The sequence below is a fragment of the Amborella trichopoda genome, chromosome 12 (genome assembly GCF_054954075.1).
Source record: "Amborella trichopoda isolate Santa Cruz 75 chromosome 12, AtrichopodaSantaCruz75HAP2 v2.0, whole genome shotgun sequence".
NCBI classification, from domain to species: Eukaryota; Viridiplantae; Streptophyta; class Magnoliopsida; order Amborellales; family Amborellaceae; genus Amborella; species Amborella trichopoda.
This window is the reverse complement of record NC_142347.1, coordinates 37,927,314-37,949,255: the sequence shown is the minus strand read 5'-3', so window position 1 is coordinate 37,949,255 and position 21,942 is coordinate 37,927,314. Positions and strand designations below refer to the sequence as shown.

Genomic DNA, 21,942 nt, shown 5'->3' with positions numbered 1-21,942 from the left:
TAAGTACCGTAAAAGCTAATACTCATTATAAGCTAAAACTCATTATACGACATTTTAAGTACCGTAAAAACTAACCCATCTTATACAACACTTAAAATGATGTAAATCTTGTTCTCATTATGATTATCTATTTCATCTCTACTTCATTTTATATTTATCTATTTTTTCTCTCTATAATTCTTTTTAATATTATCTTTTCTTTCTCTATCTAATTCTTTGTTATCTCTTATTTCTCTCTCTACAATCTTTTTAATATTTATCTCTTCTTTCTCTATCTAATTATTTATTATCTCTTATTTCTCTCTCTACAATCTTTTTAATATTTACCTCTTCTTTCTCTATCTAATTCTTTTTTATCTCTTATTTCTCTCTAAAATCTCATCATCATTTCCTTAGATAGATCATGTCCTTAGTTTTATCCTCAGTTTGGCATAGCTGAAATCAAGGTTTGATTACTCTCTCTAAGGAAACGATGATGAGATTGTAGAGAGAGAAAGACTAGATAAATATTAAAAAACATTAGAGAGAAAAAGAAGATGAACATAAAAATAATTAAATATTTATCTCTTTTTCTCTATCTAATTCTTTCTTATCTCTTATTTCTCTCTCTACAATCTCATCTAAGCTAATTCTTTTTTATCTCTTATTTTTCTTTCTAAAATCTCATCATCGTTTCCTTAGATAGATCATGTCCTTAGTTTTGTCCTCAGTTTTGCATAACTGAAGTCAGTGTTTGATTAGTATCTCTAAGGAAACGATGATGAAATTGTAAAGAGAGAAAGAAAAGATAAATATTAAAAAGAATTAGAGAGAAAAAAAACAGATAAACATAAAAATAATTAAAGATAAAAGAGATAAACGAAATAAAATTTACAGCATTTTAAGTGCCATATAACATAGGTTAGTATTTACGGTACTTAAAATGTCGTATAAAGGTTAGTGTAAGTTTACAGCACTTAAAGTACTGTATAAAATGCCCTCAGTATTACAATACTAAAAGTACACTATAAAATCCCCTAAATATTACGATAATACGCCTACCGTGAAAATCATTTTGATACAAAAAAAAGAACCGAAAATGAGGAAAAAGAGTACAGACAAGATAAACAAAAGTTTTGGGTTTTTTTCTAATTAAGCTTAAATTAAAATATATTTATAATAATTTCTCTAGAATTAAAGATGCACATCAAAAATCTATCTGTTGGCAAACCCTATAAAAAGGTTATTTAATGTTGAAAAACCCTCTAATTGACCATCTCAACATTGAGATGTTTGAATATGAAAAAAAAAACTATTTTAAATCATGAAAATAGTGCATCTTGCAACATAGTATCTGTCCATTTTCAAGATTTTCATATGTTTATAAATTTATTTAATTTTAACCATTTTTGGAGTTTCAAAGTTTATAATTAGATGTGAAAAGAGATTTTGAGATAATTTTAGAGGTGCACCTTAATAGGATTATTTAAGGCTGCAACCATATCCCTTTTTTATATTCTCCAATTTAAAAACCTCAAACCATTTTTAAAACCCTATCCATTTTTAAGACAGAAATTGATTTCGTGTTGCTAAGCATATGCATTCAAAAATTGGAAATTCTCTATGCGACACTGTGGTGTTACTAATCAGGCAGATATATAGTGTATCACTTTTTTCAGATTATTCATAAAGTTGAGAAGGTTAATCCCCAAAACTTGAGGTCCTAAGAATACTCTTACACCGCCACATGAGCAAGTGTAGATTTTGATCCTGGAGGAGCATATAACGTTCTCACTTCAAAAAAAAAAATACTAGTTTTCTTCTCAAATGAATAATTTCCTAATTCAATGGATTTCCAGAAGAAAAAAATTAATGGGAAAAATTTAAAAATAGTAAGAAAAAAGGGAGAGGCTTTCTAGTTCTCCCTATATTACACATGAAGATCACCAAGTCCGCATTCAGCCAAAATTTCTGAAACTAATTCATAAAAAATGAATCAATTTCACTTGGCCAAAAAAAAAAAAAATTCATCATTCTCATAATGTCTCCAAAATTGCAGAAAATAGAAACGCTATCAAGAAGAATGCCTCAGAAATAATAGAGGCTGGCCAAACAAATCAAAAAATCAGTTAGCATGAGGCCGATGGCATCGAAGACATACTTTGGAGCAAATAATCCCCACACCTGCAAAAACATAAAATAATCAGACAAAGCAATTTCAACTGTTCAAAGAACCAAATATCCGAAAGCACAGCCTTCATCTATTTACTATCTTGACACCCAAAAAATGCCTAACAACTATAATTGGTCATACTATTTCTGTTGCCAGATATCTACAATGTTCTTGAGAACTTTCTACAAATAAATTCACAAGTTAAAGAAAGCTACTAACCATCAGATGCCTTCGTTGAATCAGCACACATATTGTCGTGAAAGTGGCTGTAATAGCAGAAATGAGCCCATAAATCAAGAATACCTGAAATCGTTATATTGTAAAAGGAGCACTATTGGTCATATTTTGATAAACTAATGGATATAACATAATAGATTGATAACAACTAAGTCTAGTATATTTAATACCAATAAGAAGCTCGTTAAGGGGAAGCAATGCACTTTTGCTACAAAAGCGCATCTACAAAAGCACATCACAGTATCTAAACTTTTTTTGGGTCTTCGAGAATGTTTCCTGCTGCTAATATAGTTCAACTTTATAAATGCACAAGCTGTAAATTGGAAGAATTTTTCTTCTCAACAAACAGTGGAAGATTAACTTTCTCCGCATTTCATTTAGTACAGGTTATGCAAAATCTTTTTATGGCACTACTGATTAATCTAGCATAGCTCCTCCTGACTCGTAACACAGGAATTAGTCACAACTGATGATCCAAATACGCCAAAACTCTAGAGCATATTAGCATGCTCCCTCGAGAGAATACTGTATATTTATACCCTCATATGAAAACGCTACTTTGGAGGGTTTTCTTATCTAAAATCTTGGGACCCATCTAAGCATATATCATTAGACGATTATTTTCACAAAAAACAAATTTTGGATTTCATCTGACCATCCCAAAATTGGACAGTCTCTATTCAATCTTTGGATGTTGAACAATCATGTTAGTCATGGTCTTACATACCCAAAATTTGGGGTCCTAAACACACTCCCAGATTCGGTTTTATCCTAGGGAGTGAATGAAGGAAATGCTTCAGCAGGTGCATAGAATCTTTTGACGTAACTGTTTTCCAACCATATGAATCACATAGTTTAGACCAGCCCGATAATGCTTTACTACCTCTCGCCCCTTTTTGAATATGGATTCTTGAACAATCATGTTAGTCATGTCCCTAGAAGTTTTGGACCTAAGTCTCTCCTGGCGTACGGTGCATCGTGATAGCATCTCTTGCCATTGCACAGATGAAAACCCCACTACCCACTCACAGCATCAAAGTATCGGTTCCTAATGTTTTTTAGCGTACCTAAAATGCAGAGGAGCCGGTTCTAAAGGTTTCCTTTAGCTGTGTATTCCCAATCCAGTCTGCAATCCTACCCGATGATGTCGTATAAAGGATATTTTAAATATGGAAAAAACAAGAGAAGCATTTTTTTAGAAACATTAGGAACTGTAATGTCACTCCCGTGAGTAGGCTATGAGTAGTTCCTATATGCAAGAGAAGTATGAAAGAAAAAAATATTCCAGGTTGCATGCGTCTATTTTGTGTTCTCATTGAATTTTCCCTGTATAGTATGCTGGTTACCAGACAAGCAGCTTCAACTATCCAGCTGGTTAACATAATTCATGCTCAGAGGGGGTCACAATGTAGCATTCATGAATTGTAAAGTAAAATTAAGAAGAGGTGTCAACAGAATTATTATTAAATCACCACGGCATATCATAAATTCATAATTTGCTTGACCTTACGGGACCAACACCAGCATGTTAGTTGAAGGAACTGAGAATTCTTAAAATGAAAGATAATTCACCCAAAACAATAACAATTCTGTACGGACATGAACAAACCAGACTAGCAAATTGATCCAGTAAGTACCTGAGTTAGTTTAGAGAAAAATACAGCCCTTCCTCTCTTATTATGAACATATGGACCCTCGAATGTGACGAGCAAAGGAAGGCCAAAAATAGGAAGTATGTGAGAAATGCCAAATGTATCAACAAAAAGAAGGATCCCTTGCCGAACAATATTGAAGTCATCAAACCTGAAGAATGCAAAATGTGGAAACATCAGATATTTTGTTTGTAACGTTGCTTACTAAACAGGATCTTGATTACGTCAAAGTTCAAAGAAAGAAAGAACCGTGGTAAAAGCTCAAGATTCCAAAAAAGCTTCACAATAGATTATATTCAACTTATGATGATGTGGTATGCAACAAAAGAGCACAGGTTTATTGAGACACTTAACCAACACTCACCCAACAAATGCTGCACCATACCGTAGGCCATCAAAAGTGCATCTGCAAAATTATTGAGCATGCATTATTTACAAGAAGCAATATCAGAAAGTTGGTTTCAGGTTGTTGAGCTAAGGAACAGGCAAGTGAAAAATTCCTACAAATACTCCCAGCAAGGAAAAACTAAGGCCTCATTTGTATGCGGCCCCAATACACACTCTAGAGCTTTTGAGGGGCCGTTTTAAGTGAAGGACCATTTGTGGTGCAGGTTGTCTCTTTAAGTACCAACATGGAATCCCAAGTAGCAGTCAGTGCACTCACAAAATGCCACTGTTTTTTGAATGAGATGAGAACTGGATTACCAGTTTTCATCCAACTAGAAAAACGGTGGTGTTTCATGGGTGCTTTGACCACCACTTGACCAAAATTCATATTGGTATGTGGTGTCCGCACTGGGGTTAAGATATTTATCTGAGATTGTATACTGTGAGACCATTTATCTTACAAGGAGGTCACAATTAATTTTAGTCATTAGCTGTCAAATTGAATGGCTTGGGGTGTGTCACAACATTCGAGAATTTTTTTTTTAAACTTAAGAGTATAGTCAATGACATTCTTATAACCACTAGATTTAAAATCTGATAGATAAGAGTGATTGTGAGCTCTTTGTACCAAAAGTAAGTGATCTCTTTGTATACTTTTCCTATTTATTTTATGAAACTGTCCCATCTGTGCCTTTCAAGTTCTGCATAAAAGTAAAATAAAAAAAATAGTGTATAAGGAAATAACAAATAGAGGTCATCACATATATCACAAAAACTCAAGAGATTTGTGGAGACCATGTTGAGAAAATGGATAGATCAATAGACCTACTCAATAAAAAAGATTAAAAAGAATGTGACCATTAACAATTGGGAATATTCTACAGAGAAATCAATTAAAAAATGTCAAGAATGATACATGTGAACGATACAATCTCAAAATGCAGAGCTCTGCATGGAAATAAATGGCATTGCATAAAAAAGGAAAGGAATATACACAAAAATAGGAAGCTAAAATCATGGAGCAAGGAGACTGGGATACATCACAAAAATCTTACCTGTGACCTGCACAAAAGAACAAACTCACGGCCAGGAAGCACCATTGTGTCACTGGAAGAGGGTCATATAGCATGTCATTGTTTGTATTCTCTAGCTTTTCCTTCTTCTGTGCCACCTTCTGTGTCCTAATTATACACCATCCTGTCATGAAAGAATCAAATTAGTAATCAAAAGCATAGGATCAATTATGGAGAGAAGTTTATCATGTTATTGAGGAAGAGTAGAAATTAGAAAGGACACACAAACAACACACGTCCAATGCGAATTTGGGAGTAGACATTCTTGTGTTCTTTTTTGTACTGTACGCGACCCTCACTAATAAATTACAGCCATATCATTATTTCCACAGGTTAAAAGCACATGCAGATTCACGAAAAGGCATGGTCCAAGTGAAAAAAATTATACAAATATACAGCCAAGTGCAAATTAATTTACTCTAGGGAAGAGTCAAGTACCTTCTAGAATGGATATCAAAGCAATTCGTGGACCTTGTCTCCCCAATAACATCAAGATTACTAAGCCCCATGCTGTTAACATGGTTATTGCAGCAATATGTATGTCTCCTGTACATTTTGAAGTCCCCTCTTTCCTCTCAAATACTAGACAGCATGCCAACAATAGCAGCAAACCAAAACCAACTGAATAAACCACCAGGGGAAGTAAATTTTTCTCAAATGAAGTAATCCTTGGTATAGCCACCACGTTGCTTTCTAAAACCCAGTACACTGGAATGAGGATATAGCTCAGAATCACGAGAGGAAGAAAGCCATATTTCAAAATCCTCCATTGAGAGCTAACAGTAGTACACTGGAAGGACCGGAAGACCAAGAAAGCTAGAACACTTATTGGCATGACTTCGGTAAACAGCATCCAGAAAAATTGGCCCATGTCACTGACGTGTACATTTACAGATATGCTTGTAGATGCTGGAGTGACATCCTTTGAAAATCCATTTTCCCCCGTGAACCCGAGTACAACATTTAGTAAAAGAAAAGAAACTGCCTGCAAAACTCCCATAAAATGGATAACATCTTAATGTAAAAGTTTTGCATCAACCAACACATTTATATCCTAGGAAAAAATATATGGCATCAGGATAGGCAAAGTGCATATGATTACTGATGAGGAAACTAAATTAGAGATACACTCACAACTAATACTGTTGACTCCTCCAGAAGTACCTCCTTCAAATTAAGCACACCAATTGTAGCCAAAAGAAAACGCGCTACACTTCCTTCTGTCACTAATCACAGAAGATTAAAAGAAAACTTAACAGTTAGCAGGCATTACTTTAGTGGTTACCATTTAACCATTTATTCATGGAAAACCTAATACGTCTGAAATTATTAAAAAAACAAACATGTGAGAGAACTTACAGATGTAACTGTTTGAAAGCAAACTGAATGCACGTATTGCCACCAAAAAAAGAGCAATCATACACTTCATAGAATATCCTTGCTCCCCTGTGGAACATTCTTTTCTAATCTTTTCTGAATAGTGATTGCTCGATGAACCCTTCTTATTTACTTCAGAATCAACATTCCAATCTGAACCACTCCCTACATTACACCAAGATAGCACCAAAAAGCCAATGGCCAATAAAAGCACCAACCAACTGACAATGTAAACAAAGGTCTGCTCATTTCGAGCAAATATTGCACTAATCACTAATATACTTTTCATCAACTGGTCAGAAAATGCATAAAGCACTAGCCCGAAAATCACAGCCACTGTCATAAAGCTCAGGACTTTGTTACTGTGTGGTTTCTCAATAAGGCCACAGTTGCTTCCTTTTATAACCCAGATCTGATTTCTTGCCCTCTTGATAAATGAAAGGTGGATCACAAGTGAGACTATTAAAATGCTGAGTCCAATGCCCATCATCATTGCATCAAACTGGGTCCACTTCGAACGAGCAAGCTCAGAAACTTTCTCCAGGAAATCTTTGTATGCATCAATTTGAGCTTGGAGAATAGAAATTTTAGTTTGACAGGTTCCATTACCCATTTCCTCATTCAACAAGACTTCTTTTTGTGTAACATTAGGCCAAGTAGCTTGTGCTTGAGCATATAGATTTTCTACTTGAAGGAGGTCTTCAGCTGGAAATCCAAAAATTGATGAAGTGGAGTACTGATTGATATATCTTTTCACCTGGGAAGCACCAATAATTATCAGTCTTATTGGTGACTGCAACTAAGATCATCAGTAACAGAATAGCAGCCTATACTTTTCACAAGCAAGAAAATTATTTTAAAATTTTTTACCACTTTTAATTTCAAAGAAAATGCCGAAATGGTTACCCGTTAAGAGAAAACCATTAGCCTATCAAAGTAATGGAAAAGGCCTTTAAAGTTCAAAAGAATGTTTGTCTGTTTCCACGAGGAGCTTATCTCAGAGTTACCTTGACAATACATTCAGAACCACCTTAACTAACCCAAAATAAAAAAATAAAAATACAATAAAGAGCAGATTGAAACTTTTGCTAGATAAGGTCAGCAAGAGAGACAGGGAGATTAAAAAAGGTAAAGTTATGAATTAACTACACAATAACAAATAATTTTTACCTGCCAACTATTGATACAAAGAACAGCAGCATACTGTTGCATCCACAACTCCAAATTTGAACAGTATGCATTTTTGCTTGTAGTAGTTATAGTAGTGGTGCCTTGGTCAGTCCATGTATTGGCAACTAAAGCATATAATTCAGGATTTACATGCCCAATACTGCAAATAAGAAAATGAGGGAAAAAGGAAAAAACAAATCAATTAAAAAACACAATACCAAAGGAAAAGGCCAATGGTGTTATGATAAAGGAATAGAAGCAAGTCATGCAAACAAGAAAAGTAATTCCATAAATAAATAGGCAAAGGACTTCAAGATAATACCTTCCAAAAGGAAAAGGAACACCCATAAGAGCTGCCACTGTTGCTGCAAAATCAAGCTGTAATGATGCCAAAGTGAAACGGAGTAATTATCATTTGCTCAGAAGCGTCTATTCCTGTAGCTAGGCATCAAACAAAATTCTTTAAAATATCTAACAAGAAACCAAAGCTGGAAAAATAACCTGTTCAACAGAGCTGATGCACATTTTCCTCCCGTCCTAGTAATCATAATGCATATAATACAGACCGTCAGCTAAATGAAGATATCCAAAACTCTAGGAGTGTAACTGTTGACAATTGGTTTTCAAAATAAATGCCTTCTATCAAATAATTGTTCAGGAAGCACAATGAAAATTTTTAAGTAGACAGATGATCCACATGAAATCATAGATAAATCGGGATAGAAGCCCGGAAATGCTGCCAAACTAGAAATCCAGCACAATTGCACAAGATCAATAATGATAGTTTTAGACACTTAATACTCATCCCAGTGTCCACTAATTCGAGGATTCCATCAAAGACAGCATATCATCATCATCATTATAGCCTTTTCTCAATTAATTGGGATCGGCTACACGAATCCTGGTCCGCCATTCTACTCTATTAAAGGTCATACCCTCATTGAAGCCAGAAGTCCCCATCAATGTTCAAAAAGACGGATTCGGGCACCTAGGTGGTTTGGGTGCCTGGCCACCTAGGCGGTCGGGCGGCCTCCTAGGCGGACACCCAGAGACAGGGTGCCCTCATGAAATTCAATCCCCCCACCCCAAACATCGTCCAAGTGAGATACAAATTCAATTAATTACCAAAAAAATCAATCTTTTAACTACAAATATGTAAATATATCGTAAAAAGAAAAAAAAAAAAAAAAAATTAAAATAAAAAACACATGATTCATAACATAATATGTTATAGCAAAATAAAATCAAAACCCTCTTTCAAATATGATAATATTTTAAAAATATCAAAATCAAATCGATGTCGGTGCCAACCTCGTCTATTGGGTCGCCAAAAATTATCAAAATCAACTACTAGAAGCTCCAAATCCACCCACGAACAATTGCCTTCGTTTTAGGAAGAAATCGAAAAATAAAAAATTTATTGATCCTTCGATAAATCACAAAATAGTGGTTTTTGAGAGGTTTTTCTCACCCTAAAGGCCACGGATTTTCTATTGGGGGTTTAGAATACCCCCTAAAACCCTTTTTCCCCCTTTATAGGGGAAATTACATTTTTACCCTTACTAAGGGTTTTTTTTTTCTGTCCACACATAAGTTGTCACGGGGCGGTGCCTACGTGGTGCCTTGACCGCCTAGGTGGGTGCCCAAAAATATGGCACATAATGACCCCGCCCAGACTGCGCCTAGGCGTTTTAAAAAAAATTTTGCCTAGGCTGTCAAGCGGCCGAATTTTCGAACATTGATCTCCATATCTTTTTGGACTACTTTCAACCACGTCTTTTTAGGCCTACCCTTTGCTCTTTTCAGTCTTTCCACTTGAACTAACTCGCACCTCCTAACAGGTGCACTTAGTTGGTGTCACACTAAAATTCTCCCGAATAGGTTCATTTTAAATTCTATCCCTTCTTGTCTTATCACTCATCCATCTCAACATCCTCATCTCAGATACACTCATTCTATGGGTATATTGTTTTTTGTCTACCCAACATCCCGCCCTATAAAGCAAAGCTGATCTCACAACTGTCCTATGGAGCTTGCCCTTCAGCTTCATTGGTATACATCGATCACATAAAATTCCAGTTACATATCTCCACTTCGCCCACCCAGCTCTAATTTTGAGTGCGACATCTTCTTCAATCTCTCCATTTTCCTAGATTATCGACCCAAGATATTGAAAGTACGGTCATTTTTTTACTTCTTGGCTGTCAATCTTAACTACTTCCTCGTCTCTACTCATATTATTACTAAACTTGCATTCCATATACTCTGTCTTAGTCCAGCTAATTTTAAAACTTTTGGATTCTTGGACATCCCTCCAAAGTTCTAACTTTGTGTTGACACCGTTACGGGTCTCATCGACCAAAACTAGGTCATATGCGACCACCATGCACCACGGTACCTCATCCTATACGTGCCTAATTAAGTCGTCCATAATTAAGACAAAGAGGTATGGGCTCAATGCTGACCCTTGATAGACCTATGGTCACTGAAAACTCACTTGTCTCTCCACTAGTTGTTCGTACACTAGTTAGCGCTCCATCATACATATCTCTCACCAAGTCGATGTAATGTCTGGAGCCTCCTTTCTCTTCCAATACCCGCCAAATCAAATCTCAAGGTACTCTATCATAAGCTTTCTCTAGATCAATAAGGACCATGCGGAGATCAAATACAGCATATATGCAAGCAAATCACCAACATCTGAACATGCGTACCATGGAACACCCATTACAAGATTTGTGCAACAGTGAATCACCATTTAAATTCCGCAAACACCATTTCCATTATTCTTCTGTTATTGTCAATTGTACTTCAGAGTTTTGCAAGATAAACATGACAATTTCAGGTAAAGTTCTAACTACAGAATCCCATGACTTGACTCGTATCTCAATCTAATAAGCTTATGAGTTAAACTGACATGCCAAAGTCAACCTATTCATGATGAACTGCTGCACCCATTCCCAAGGAAAAACTTAATGGGGCCAGCCCATTCCATTATTAGGCCCTTAACAAAGAAAAAAATTACAGCTGAGGTGTTATTAATTTTGTGTAAAAAAACTCTTAAGTGGGTGCACCCTGAAAATATATTGGGTCCAGGACAAATTAGGATACTTCATAAAAGAAAGAAAAAAATTACCATATCTAACTCGCAATGAGAGGTGTCAAAAATGGATGAAATTGGTGGAGGAAGTTGTTTCAAGCTCATTGCAAAAAGTGATGTTTCAACCTGCAAAACATACAATCAGCAACAGAGCAAGAAAACCAATTCATAACCAAGACGATAATTACGAAAGTCAAATGGTATCCACCTCTTCAGCAGTTCCTCCACCATGATCACCATTCAAGGTCTGGCCATGATCTCCTATAACAAGAAGAAATGTATGTTCATGTAAACCTCCAGGTCCAGACTGATTCTGCAGTATCTCTACAACTTCCTGAGAGAAAAGACAAAAAGTTATATTCCAGTGCCTGGTCTATGGCCTGTGACCTGTTATGGATGGTAAACTAAAAATGGACTGCCTCAATAAACACAAAAGTAGAAGGTCAAATCATATATTCAAGCTTGTCAAAACCCACTAAAGATGTTAATATACTCTTGAAATCTCTGCTTCATGATATCCTTTAATAATTATATTTTACCAAAAGATTTCAGAGGTAAGTCATCATGATTTCAAAGTATCTGTTTACCCCTGGTTTAGCTACTTTTTCTATTTCAGACTCTCCTAATTTGACATCATAAGTTACACGTACAACCCGTGAGTTGTTCATCCTTCATTTTGTGTTGTAATGGCCTATTTTCTTTTGTCGACAATTAAATTCCAAGTAATACAGTGTAATGCTTTGTTGACCATATCTCACTATAATATATTATCATTTGAATATGAAAAAACTTAGATAGAAATATAAAATCTTAGATGGTAATGTAACACAGCATATAGAGCCTACCTTGAGAACTTCATTGTATTGATCCAATTTTTCTAGCATGGGGGTGGAATCCACGCCAAATATATGACCCGCATGATCCTGCATCAGGAAATAACTGAAACAAATCAAATTTCAGTCACCAGCAACGCAATGAAAAAAAAAAATGAAAAGGTTGAACAAAGAAATATCTTCCTTGGAATGTAGAAGAACGAATTATTATCTAATAATCAGCTGATAATTTATAAAATTGAGATGCTCCTGACAAGATGATCTCCAAATGAAAATGACCTAGCCATGATGCAAGACAAAATTATTCTTATTTGTTTAATTCAAAGGATATATATTTGGAAAAAGTTTATGTAGAGCCAAGGATCTAAACAATCAAAATTGAGCCCACCTCAAAAATTTCACTAGAAGAGGTTGTGCCCAAATATCCTCAAATTGATCATCTCGATATCAAGATGCAAGAACATTAGAAAAAAATGGATTTCAAATTTTGGAAATAGTGCATCTTGTAACACATTTTTGGACCGTCGATTTTCAAGATTTTCCATGTTTTCATAGATCTGCTTTTCTAATTAAAGAAGAAAATATATTTTATGGCTATCACAAAGATTTCCAGTATTGAAACCACATTTCTCTACACTATTCGAAGGTGGGCTCTAATTATATTGTTTAGAGCCTCAGCTATATACGAATCACACCCTATATATTTTAGTCTTAATTTGATGATTTATTTTTATGATTTTTAAGCTTTTTAGGGATTCTATGATCTGTTTGTATTTTAAGGATTTTAGGAGTTGTTTAGAAAAGTAATTAGTGTTTCTTGAATTATTTGTATTCAAGGGTAAAAATGCCATTAAGAATTTTACTTTAATAAGGGCCTTCTATTTCAATTAGAATTAGGATTTCTGGGATTCTCAGTAAATTCTTCTATTATAAAGAGAATTTTTACAATAAACTAAATCCAAGTATGGGATTCTACATAAAGGTAAACCAATCTAAAATATTACACAAACATGGATAAGTTCAATATGTGGCATGTTGGGAGCCAAAAATTCAAAAGCCAAAGTTGGAGTGGACAGATTATTATAACCTTTAATATCAAGATTACCCACAATTAGTAGCCACTTATTTTAACTTAAGTATAAATGAATGACTATCAAGATTGCCTATAATTAATAGCCACTTATTTTAACTTAAGTATAAATGAATAACTATTTTGCCCCTCTTTTAATTTAGAGAGAGAGCAAGGGGAATTTAATATTCAACTCTCAGCTATTTTAACCTTTCTACGAATATTTTGGATGGCCATGGAGAAAGCATTGAGAGTTCGTTGGCCATGGAGAAAGCGTTCAACGCTCATTGCCCTGAGAAAACCTTGGAAAAGCTCAATAATTTCTTACATATACTATTCTACATTTCTTATGGGTCTTAATGGTAATGCATTTCTTTCTCTCTCTAAACAACTCCGTGGAAAGCTATTTCTGATTACTTTTGGACCCATTCATCCTTTTTGGACAAATAGTTGAGTTGAAATTTGAATTCCCACCATTTACTCTCTCCCATTTCAAAAGGAAAGAGGGGCAAAATAGTCATTCACATATTTACATAAAAATAAAGGGTTACTACTTGGGGGCAATTTTGTTATTACGGGTTACTATAGCCTACGTAGTCCTTAAACATCAACTCTTCGTTTTTTTGTCCCCGACATCTGTCACGTGTTGTACTGGTCCATGGTGGTGTAATATTTTTACATTAATTTATGTTTGTGTAAAATCATGCACTTGGATATATCCCGTTTTGAATCTTCAACACGGACTGCACTTCATGAGCTATTCGCAATGAATCCGTAACATAATTTAAATAGATGTATCTAGGAAGGATCCGCTTTGAAGCGACTATTCCCTAGATACATACGTAATACCTTGGTTTTTCACGGTTGAATTGATTTAAAAAAGACCTAAAGTTAGGGATTTCTCAATAGGTAATGTTGCTCCAATACCTAACGAAAGACTTATTGCGGTACCGAACAAAAATTTAAATTTCCTTGTTATATAAATAAGCATTCTATTAGGGTTTTTATATTTTGAGAATCTAAGTTGAGTTTTGACAGCTTTCTAATTTAACCAGTACAAAGCCATTGAAGCCTGACTTGTATGCTTCCTCTTTGATTTTCCAATCAATAGATTAGTTGATTTTTCTTCCCTGTGAAATTATTTCCACATCGAATGATATCAGAGCCAAGTATTCGTGGTCAGCAAAGGTAGGGATCTTCGAACAAATCTAGGGTTCGCTGAATTCAGGCCAGAATGTGCTGATTTCCGCTGAGGGTTTGCTAATTTTAGTTGAGGGTTAGCTGATTTCAACATACGGGTTGCCGATTTTCTGCCTGTGATTTCGATGAATCCATGGCAGCAAGAAGGGGTTGAGGAAGAGGAGCTCTCATAGATCTACCCCGTAATACCAAAGATGAAGAGATTGAAGATCTCAAGAGGTAGGTTCAGCAACTTGTACAACAACTCGTAAGCATCACTCATGGGCAAGACAGTGATCCTTCCCACCAAAAAGGTGTCAGGTACAACCCTTTTCACTGTCGTGCTCCACGTGAGGAGTCAAGTGAAGAGAAAAGCGATAGAAGACCTAGATGTAGGAGACATCATTTTAGGGCTTTTTATTTAAAGGTGGACATTTCTGATTTTGATGAGCATAATTTGATTCACAACCAAGGGAGAGGTAATCTCCCTGCTTGTGAGTACAATTGGGTTCGCGAAATTGAGGAGACTGACAATGGAGAATCTTTTCTTTCATCAAGGTATTTCCAAAAGCAGCAGGATATAGATTTGGATTCACCACTCATCTTCGACACATGCTCAAATGAAGAACAAAATCTTCAAGGAGATATGATCTATGATGAACCGACCTTTGACAAAGAAAAAGATGAAGGGCTCCAAGGAGAACCAATAGGTAAAATTATTGGTTCGATGATCGAGTCCAGTGCACATCTCAAAAATGTTTCCTTGGTATGTTCTAGGGCTAAACAAAGAAAATTCCAACAGGATTATGTGGCTGAATTGATGCAATTTTAACTAATTATGAGATGAAAATAGCATATATATCACGGTTATTCCGTCAACATAAAATGACCTTTTCCTCAAGGGTTTATGAAAAGTGTTTATGAACATGTTAACTAATCGCAAAGACCTAGTTCCAATGCACAATCTTTGTGTTTTAAATAAGCTAATAACCCACAGGCCTAAGAATTCAATGCATAACGTTCAAGTTCAAGAAAGTTGTGGGACTAATGCAAAATTCATCTTAGCCTACTTCAAAACTCAAGGACGAGTTTTCTCCACCAGGGGGGTATATGCACGACAAAATTGTTTTTATTTAGATTTTTGTTTAATTTCAAAGGATTAGGGTTTATTTTCAGGATTTTAAAGTTTTCTTAGGGGTTGTAGGGTTTTTTTTATATTTTTAGAATTTTAGGAGTTGTTTAGAAAAACTCGGACATGGCTAGCCCTAACCTAGTCATGCTAGTCCCAAGTAAAGGAGAAGAGTTGTGTTAGGTAGGGCAGCCAGCACAAAACTTTGCCACATCTTTCCATGAATCATGAACCTATGTTATACAGTAGGAGTTGTTTAGAAAAGCAATTAGTTTGCTTATGAGATTATTGGTTTTACCAGCAGTTAAAATGTCATTACAAATATTGTTTTAATTATGGCTTTTATTTCAATTAGAATCATGATTTCTTGGGTTCTAAGTAAAGCTTTTTATCATAAATAGGGTTCTGTTTGGGCTTTTTATTCATAGTTGAGTTTTGATATCTTATTTCTAGTTTAACTAGTGCAGAGCAATTAAAGCCTGGCTCGTAGGCTTCCTCTTTGATTTTCCAATCAATAGATTATTTGATTTTCCTTCCTTGTGAAATTCTTTCTGCATCAATCTAACAAATCTTGTTAAAATCAAAATTTAAGCACTAGTTGACGATCAGCACACAAGCACACAAATCAACAAGGAAAAGGGTTTCAACTATGAGGTAGATTCATGCATACCACACCAAGGAAATGTGCAATAAGGACATCCCAATCCTTATCATACAAAGCTGGAAGCAGGTGTTCAATCACACCATCATCAACCTGAAAGAGATTCCATTTATAGTACTCATTTAACAGGAATGTATAACCGAAAAGTTATCTGAAAAAAAAAAAAATGAGGAACAAAGAATACAACAAATTTAAGTACATACAGTGTGAAGGTCTTTAACATTAAGTGAAGGAAAAGGATATGATTTGTGGAAATGATTAGGAAACAATGGTAACCAAGTATCATCCCCCATCATCTGCAAACGCTTCCCATTCTGAGCCAACTGCAAACACAAAGATGTAAACCCAGCTTTTCCCAGCCAAGTGTTAGATAAGTTACTCATCGAAAGGAACACATAAGTATACTACCCAAAAGTCTCAATGATGCCATGTTTACATGCAAGCAAGGACCAACGGAAAAGATCCAGAAGGGAACCTGATATATCAAGTTGTCCTCAATGATTGCAGGAGCCCCAAAGCTATTCCCCACGTCAATAAATGTGGGTAGCCCCCCAGTGGTCAAACCCTGTTACAAAGTGAAGAAAAATTAAATTACTCTAGGAAAATTGTTTTTTCAATAATTTATGCAAATTAACCGGGAGAAACAGTCATAAATGGCCCAAGACATCACATAAACAAAAGTATTGTAGCTCAAGGGAGAAGCAATTTTTTTCACTTTCGGTAGTTAACAACCCTATTTGTTATGGAAACATCAATAATCAATGCAAAGACATCATAATATTACACCCTTCTTGGTTGCGTCTAAGAACTGCGAGGTATTCCTAGATTCCTAAAGTACCTCACCTATTTCATATAATGGCAAGAGCAATCTCTGCCCCTTGCGGCAAGACTTATTGGCTCCGTGATCTTGCAGTCAGGCCAGGCATTGTTTCTTCATAGACAACAAATTGAAAATTTGCAACCCAGTAATTCATTATAATTCTGATCTTCCATATTGTGATTAAACCAGTGTTGTTTATCTATATTCCCATGACATGATATGTTTAATATGTGTATATTAGATAGTCCTCATAATAAAATAAATAAATAACCAACTTTGGTACCCAAGTCAGTAAGAACCCAAACTCATACCAGAAATCTTCATACAAATTGATTGAATTTCAGGACTGCAAGTCCTCCCAACCATACACACACAAACAGGCATGCATGCACATGTACATACACATGCACATTAAAAAAAACAACCACTCAACTTGATAAATAGTAAAGTTCTAAGATATTCACGAAACTATTTGCACACTCAGAGAGGTAATCTTGCCATTCAAAATGAATGAAACTAGCCATTCAAGTCTCAAGGACACACTACATCAACACCCTAGCAAGGTCCTGAACCCAACGATCACACTACCGATCAAGATCACAAATCATATAGCAGCAATTAAAGAACACAGGTGATATGATAGAAGACTTGAGAACACTGTGTGACTATCATTGCATGCATTTCGTGTACACCCTTGCAACGTCGTGAACCCAAAGATCACACTACTGATCAAGATGACAAATCATGTAGCAGTAATTAAGGAACACAATGCAGTGATGCAATAGAAGACTTGAGAAAACTGTGTGACTAGTTTCACTGCATGCCTTTTGTGTACAACTGCATTGCCCTTCTAGGCTCCAAAGACCACAACAAACCTAAAAAGAGGATAATAACAAAAGAATGTATACTGCAATCCAACAGACTGTAGGAAAAGGAAAACAACAATCTACTGGGTCATCACCATCTCTTGAAATGAATGGGAACAGAAGTCGATCCTAACCGGAACATGACATGAACCCTATGCTATGTTCACTCTCATTACAACACCATCCATCTCCATCATTTCGACAGACACTGGTGACTCAGTAAATATATGTTTCGCCCATTATACTATAGTACTAGATATTCTAGCAGTTAATTGATTATGCAATGTTGATGAAGATAGCTAATACAAAAACATTTTAAACTGATGACTTTGAATAAACTTTTGAGCTTTAATAAAGCCTGCTTAAACCTCATCCATTTATACTAACAAAGATAAGCACACACCATACAACACAATATCATCTCAATGTAATAAGGATTATAAGCACCTTTAGACGCTGAAGAGTGGTCGTGGGTGGGTCAGAAATGGCCTTGAAAATCTTAGCAGAAGAACCATTCTCATAAGCTAGGTCCTGAAGAACTCGTAAGCGATCCATCCATGGTTTTGCCTCTGTTAGAAAATGTGTGGATGATCTCCCATCCTATATAAGACGCCCTCCAGTAATCAACTCATGCATGCATACAAGTGAGGTATGACATGCTTTTCATCAATAAAAAGAGAAAAGCATACTATGACACAATGAAATATGGGAAAAACATCGCCCACTGGGTTATCACAATTCACTAAAATGATGGACCGTGATTAAGAGTGTGACCCCACCATGCGGTCGTGTCCTATTTTGGTGAGTCCCATTCTCTCGCCATCACCACCCATCATTTTAAGGGACAGTGATGACCCAATTGACTATGACTTTTCCAAATCCTTTCGATTGTAGAAAACTGTCCCTCATCAAATTGGTACTAAAGCACTTTTTTTGGGGGATGGTGGGGGGGTGGGGACATGATGCAACATATTGAAAAACATAGCACAGAGGGGCTTGTCCTACTTCCATAGAGGAAAGGCTTATTCCTAACTAAATAATCAATGACCTTCCAGAATGGGTTGTGAAAAAATGATAGGCATGGAATGCTTACCCTCGAAGAATGCACTGGGTGCAAGGAAATCAAACCTGCAAATCAATTCACAATGTAATCAACCAGATATCCCAAATGTTCAATTGTATAATTTCAAATACTAAGCATGGCAGGCACACCACCAATTCAAAATTTTAGAAATGATGACTATAAGCTCTCGCAGTTCGATTGCACCGACGGGGAATAACAGCTACAGTTACATTACGAACATATTTGGTACAATTTTAGTCCCAAGAAAGCTCCCAAATTCTACAAACCCAATACTGGATATTTATGTTTAATAGTGGAGAAACCTCCAGCAAGTATAAAGCAATAACTACAAGTCTCAACCATTTATTGAACTCTACATTCAATTCGAACAAAAATTAAACTGAATAGTTAAAGAAAACAACTACAACCAATATCTATCCATCAACAGTTAATACAATATGACTTTTTCGATCGAATTGATTAAAAATATGAAATTTTAGGTAAAAGTGACAATGTAATCTTAATAAATTTCAAATCATAGAATGTAATAATAGGTCAAATGAAACCATACAAAAGTAAACTTAACAGGAAATAGATAGAAATCAACAGGAAATTTATCAGAAAATGTTCGTTACCTAAGAGCATCGATGATGATGATTATGACTCGATCAATCGCTGGTTTAGTCCAGCAGTGTAGGGTTTTGTTAGTCGATGGATCTATAAATGAATCTGATGAACATGGGGAGCTCGAGAGATCAGAGCATGAGCTAGTAGACGAGAGCTCTGTGCGTGTAAGAAGAAAGCCTCTTGTGAATAAGAAAATGGCAGCCGTGTGAAGGAAGAAAATGAAGAAGAATGGCCATATCAACCTCCACTTCTCCAAGCTTTTCCCCATTTTCATGGAGAATTGTTCAGAGATCAATGGCTCTGTAAAAATTTCATTGGCACCTCTCTCTCTCAAAGTCTGTCCGTTATTTCTCAACGAAATTATATAGGAAACTTCCTCTGTGCACGGAAAAATTATTACGGAAAGCTCGTTCACTAGCATATCTGTTGTCGTATCACTAAAGAGGATCCTGATTGAATCTGGATCGGCCATAATTCAAAAAAATTATAAAATGAATAAAATAAAATAGTGTTTACTGATAAAAATATTTGATAAGTTTTAAAAAATAAGAGTGAAAAAAATAAATAAAAAATAAATGACAGCGAGACCCAAAACATCTCGGAACCAGTTTGTTGTAACTTAAACCCATCCCAATCTAGAACGAAAATCACCGAGTTTTAAAATACTAAAATGGAAATTAAAGCTGCAACCCCAACTTTTTGGTGAAGTGCATGTCTAATAGTTCACTTACGTGCGGTGCACGAATGCCGTTACTTGTAGCATATTAATGAAATATTTAATGATCAAAAAAATCTATTAATAAAAAAATTAATTAATCACAAATTCCTTTTAGATAATAAGAACTTTTTAACTATTTATCATTTCTATAAAACAAATCCTACTAAAACTTTGGTTTTTTAAAATCGTGTTTTAAGATATTCTCTCTTTCTCTACTCTTAATTTTAAATATTTTTGCATCAAAGGGATATGCTGATATTATATAAGAATAATGAAACTGAACAATCTATGTAGGCCCGTAATCATATTTATAAACCACATACCTTAACGCCTTTAGTGAAATCCAAATAACCAAAAGAGAGATGAACCGACTGCCCGTTAGCTCTTCCCCAAATTCAACTATATTTCCGAATTCTATGTCCAAATAATAGAAGGTTAGATTTGGTGTACGTTTTTTTTATGTAGCCTGATAAATCTTTAAAATATAGTATCACGGTAGTGGTGCTTTTGAATCCATTAAAATAGGAGAGGGAAAAATATCTATGGAGCTCAATATATAGATGACAAAAATGATCAATGAGATTAAACTATCTTATGATTGTTTTTTTTATGAATTATTTATTTATGCTTTTTAATATGACTTTTAACGATTTCTTATGCTTTAAAGAAAAATTATATCCAATTTTTATTACCTTCAATATTATTTGTAATTTTTAATTTATTAAATAAATTACTTAGTCGAATTTTTTGAAAAAAAAAAAAAACGAATACTACATTTTCTATGCAACTTACATGCAACCTATCTTTTTTTCTCACTTTTTTCCCAAATACACTTCCTATGCAAATACCCCCAACCAAAAAAAATAAAAAATAAAAAACCTAAACTACCCTCCCATGTCTATCCCATCAAAATAGGGGTTTTGGCACTGTGTAGATGCGGTCCGGTAGGTTTTTGGCACTGTGTAAAGTGAGGTCTGACAGTAGGGCTCCAACACTGTATAAAGCACGGTTCGACAGTAGGACTTCGATATTGTGTAAAGTGTGGCCCGTCAGTTGTAAAATGAGGTCTGACAATTGCAAAAGGGCTGTCTGATAATAGATTTTACTGGAATCCAAGGCTCCAGCACTATGTAAAAGGTGGTCCGACAATAATCAGCTTCGGTCCAATAGTTGTCTTAGGGTGGTCCGGAACTTGTGAGCTCCGACAATGTGATGGTGCTCTGACCAGTTAATTTGGCTTTAATGGACAAGGTTTTGGAGGGGTGGATATAGAGAGAACGTTGGTTAGGGTCGAGGTAGTTTAGATACCGTTATACCTCTCATAATCATTATAGTATTTTAAGTACCGTGTTGTCTTCACGAGCATTCAACTACTGTGAACGCTATCTTGGTTTTAAAAAAATATATAAAGTGAAAAAAGTATTTTTTTTCTAATAAACCAAAATTAAAGTTTTTTTCTAACAATTTTCCTAAAACTAAAAAAAGTTGAGACTGAAGTTCGTTTTCCAAACTTTTATGTTTGAGAATTTTATGCGTCCCCAAGGTTTTTCATGCGTGCCTTGCCCATCTCCTCCAAAAAAATCTACACTTTTACATGTGCGAAATCTCAACCACCCTCCAAAGTTTATTTATTTTTGGTAATTTAGTGGGGAAGACAGGCCTCTACCCGTTTTTTCAAATAGTTTAGGAGTTAGTATTTTGAAAGTGTTAGTGGGGTGGTATCAATGAAAATGAAAACCACAACGTAATGCTTACAAAGATCATCTTTAAAGATAGTCGAATTACACAAGATTTCAAGGAATTGATTATTACAACAATATTATTTCATA

General features: G+C 35.2%; 1 protein-coding gene across 20 annotated transcripts; it reads right to left on the bottom strand.

Annotated features, from left to right (window-relative positions):
• Positions 1 to 1,794: 1,794 nt before the first annotated feature.
• On the bottom strand, positions 1,795 to 20,120 carry LOC18421801 (Alkaline-phosphatase-like family protein). Of its 20 annotated transcripts, none has more exons than XR_016045776.1 (20): positions 19,404 to 20,027; positions 18,799 to 18,833; positions 18,153 to 18,274; positions 16,495 to 16,584; positions 16,223 to 16,342; positions 16,029 to 16,112; positions 11,994 to 12,071; positions 11,357 to 11,482; positions 11,185 to 11,274; positions 8,550 to 8,585; positions 8,371 to 8,426; positions 8,049 to 8,208; positions 6,861 to 7,635; positions 6,636 to 6,721; positions 5,940 to 6,486; positions 5,484 to 5,625; positions 4,406 to 4,447; positions 4,027 to 4,192; positions 2,372 to 2,455; positions 1,795 to 2,163 (listed from the first exon to the last, which is right to left on the bottom strand). XR_016045776.1 is itself a non-coding variant. In XM_006826601.4 (20 exons), the coding sequence occupies exons 1-20, from the start codon at positions 19,865 to 19,867 to the stop codon at positions 2,068 to 2,070; spliced, it is 3,405 nt and encodes a 1,134-aa protein (XP_006826664.3). In that variant the 5' UTR covers positions 19,868 to 20,120; the 3' UTR covers positions 1,795 to 2,067. The 20 variants fall into 20 exon arrangements, 17 of the variants coding, with proteins under 17 accessions (XP_006826664.3, XP_088709779.1, XP_088709782.1 ...); XR_016045777.1 differs by having other exon boundaries at positions 18,153 to 18,305; positions 19,404 to 19,511; XM_006826601.4 differs by having other exon boundaries at positions 6,636 to 6,727; positions 19,404 to 20,120.
• Positions 20,121 to 21,942: the final 1,822 nt, after the last annotated feature.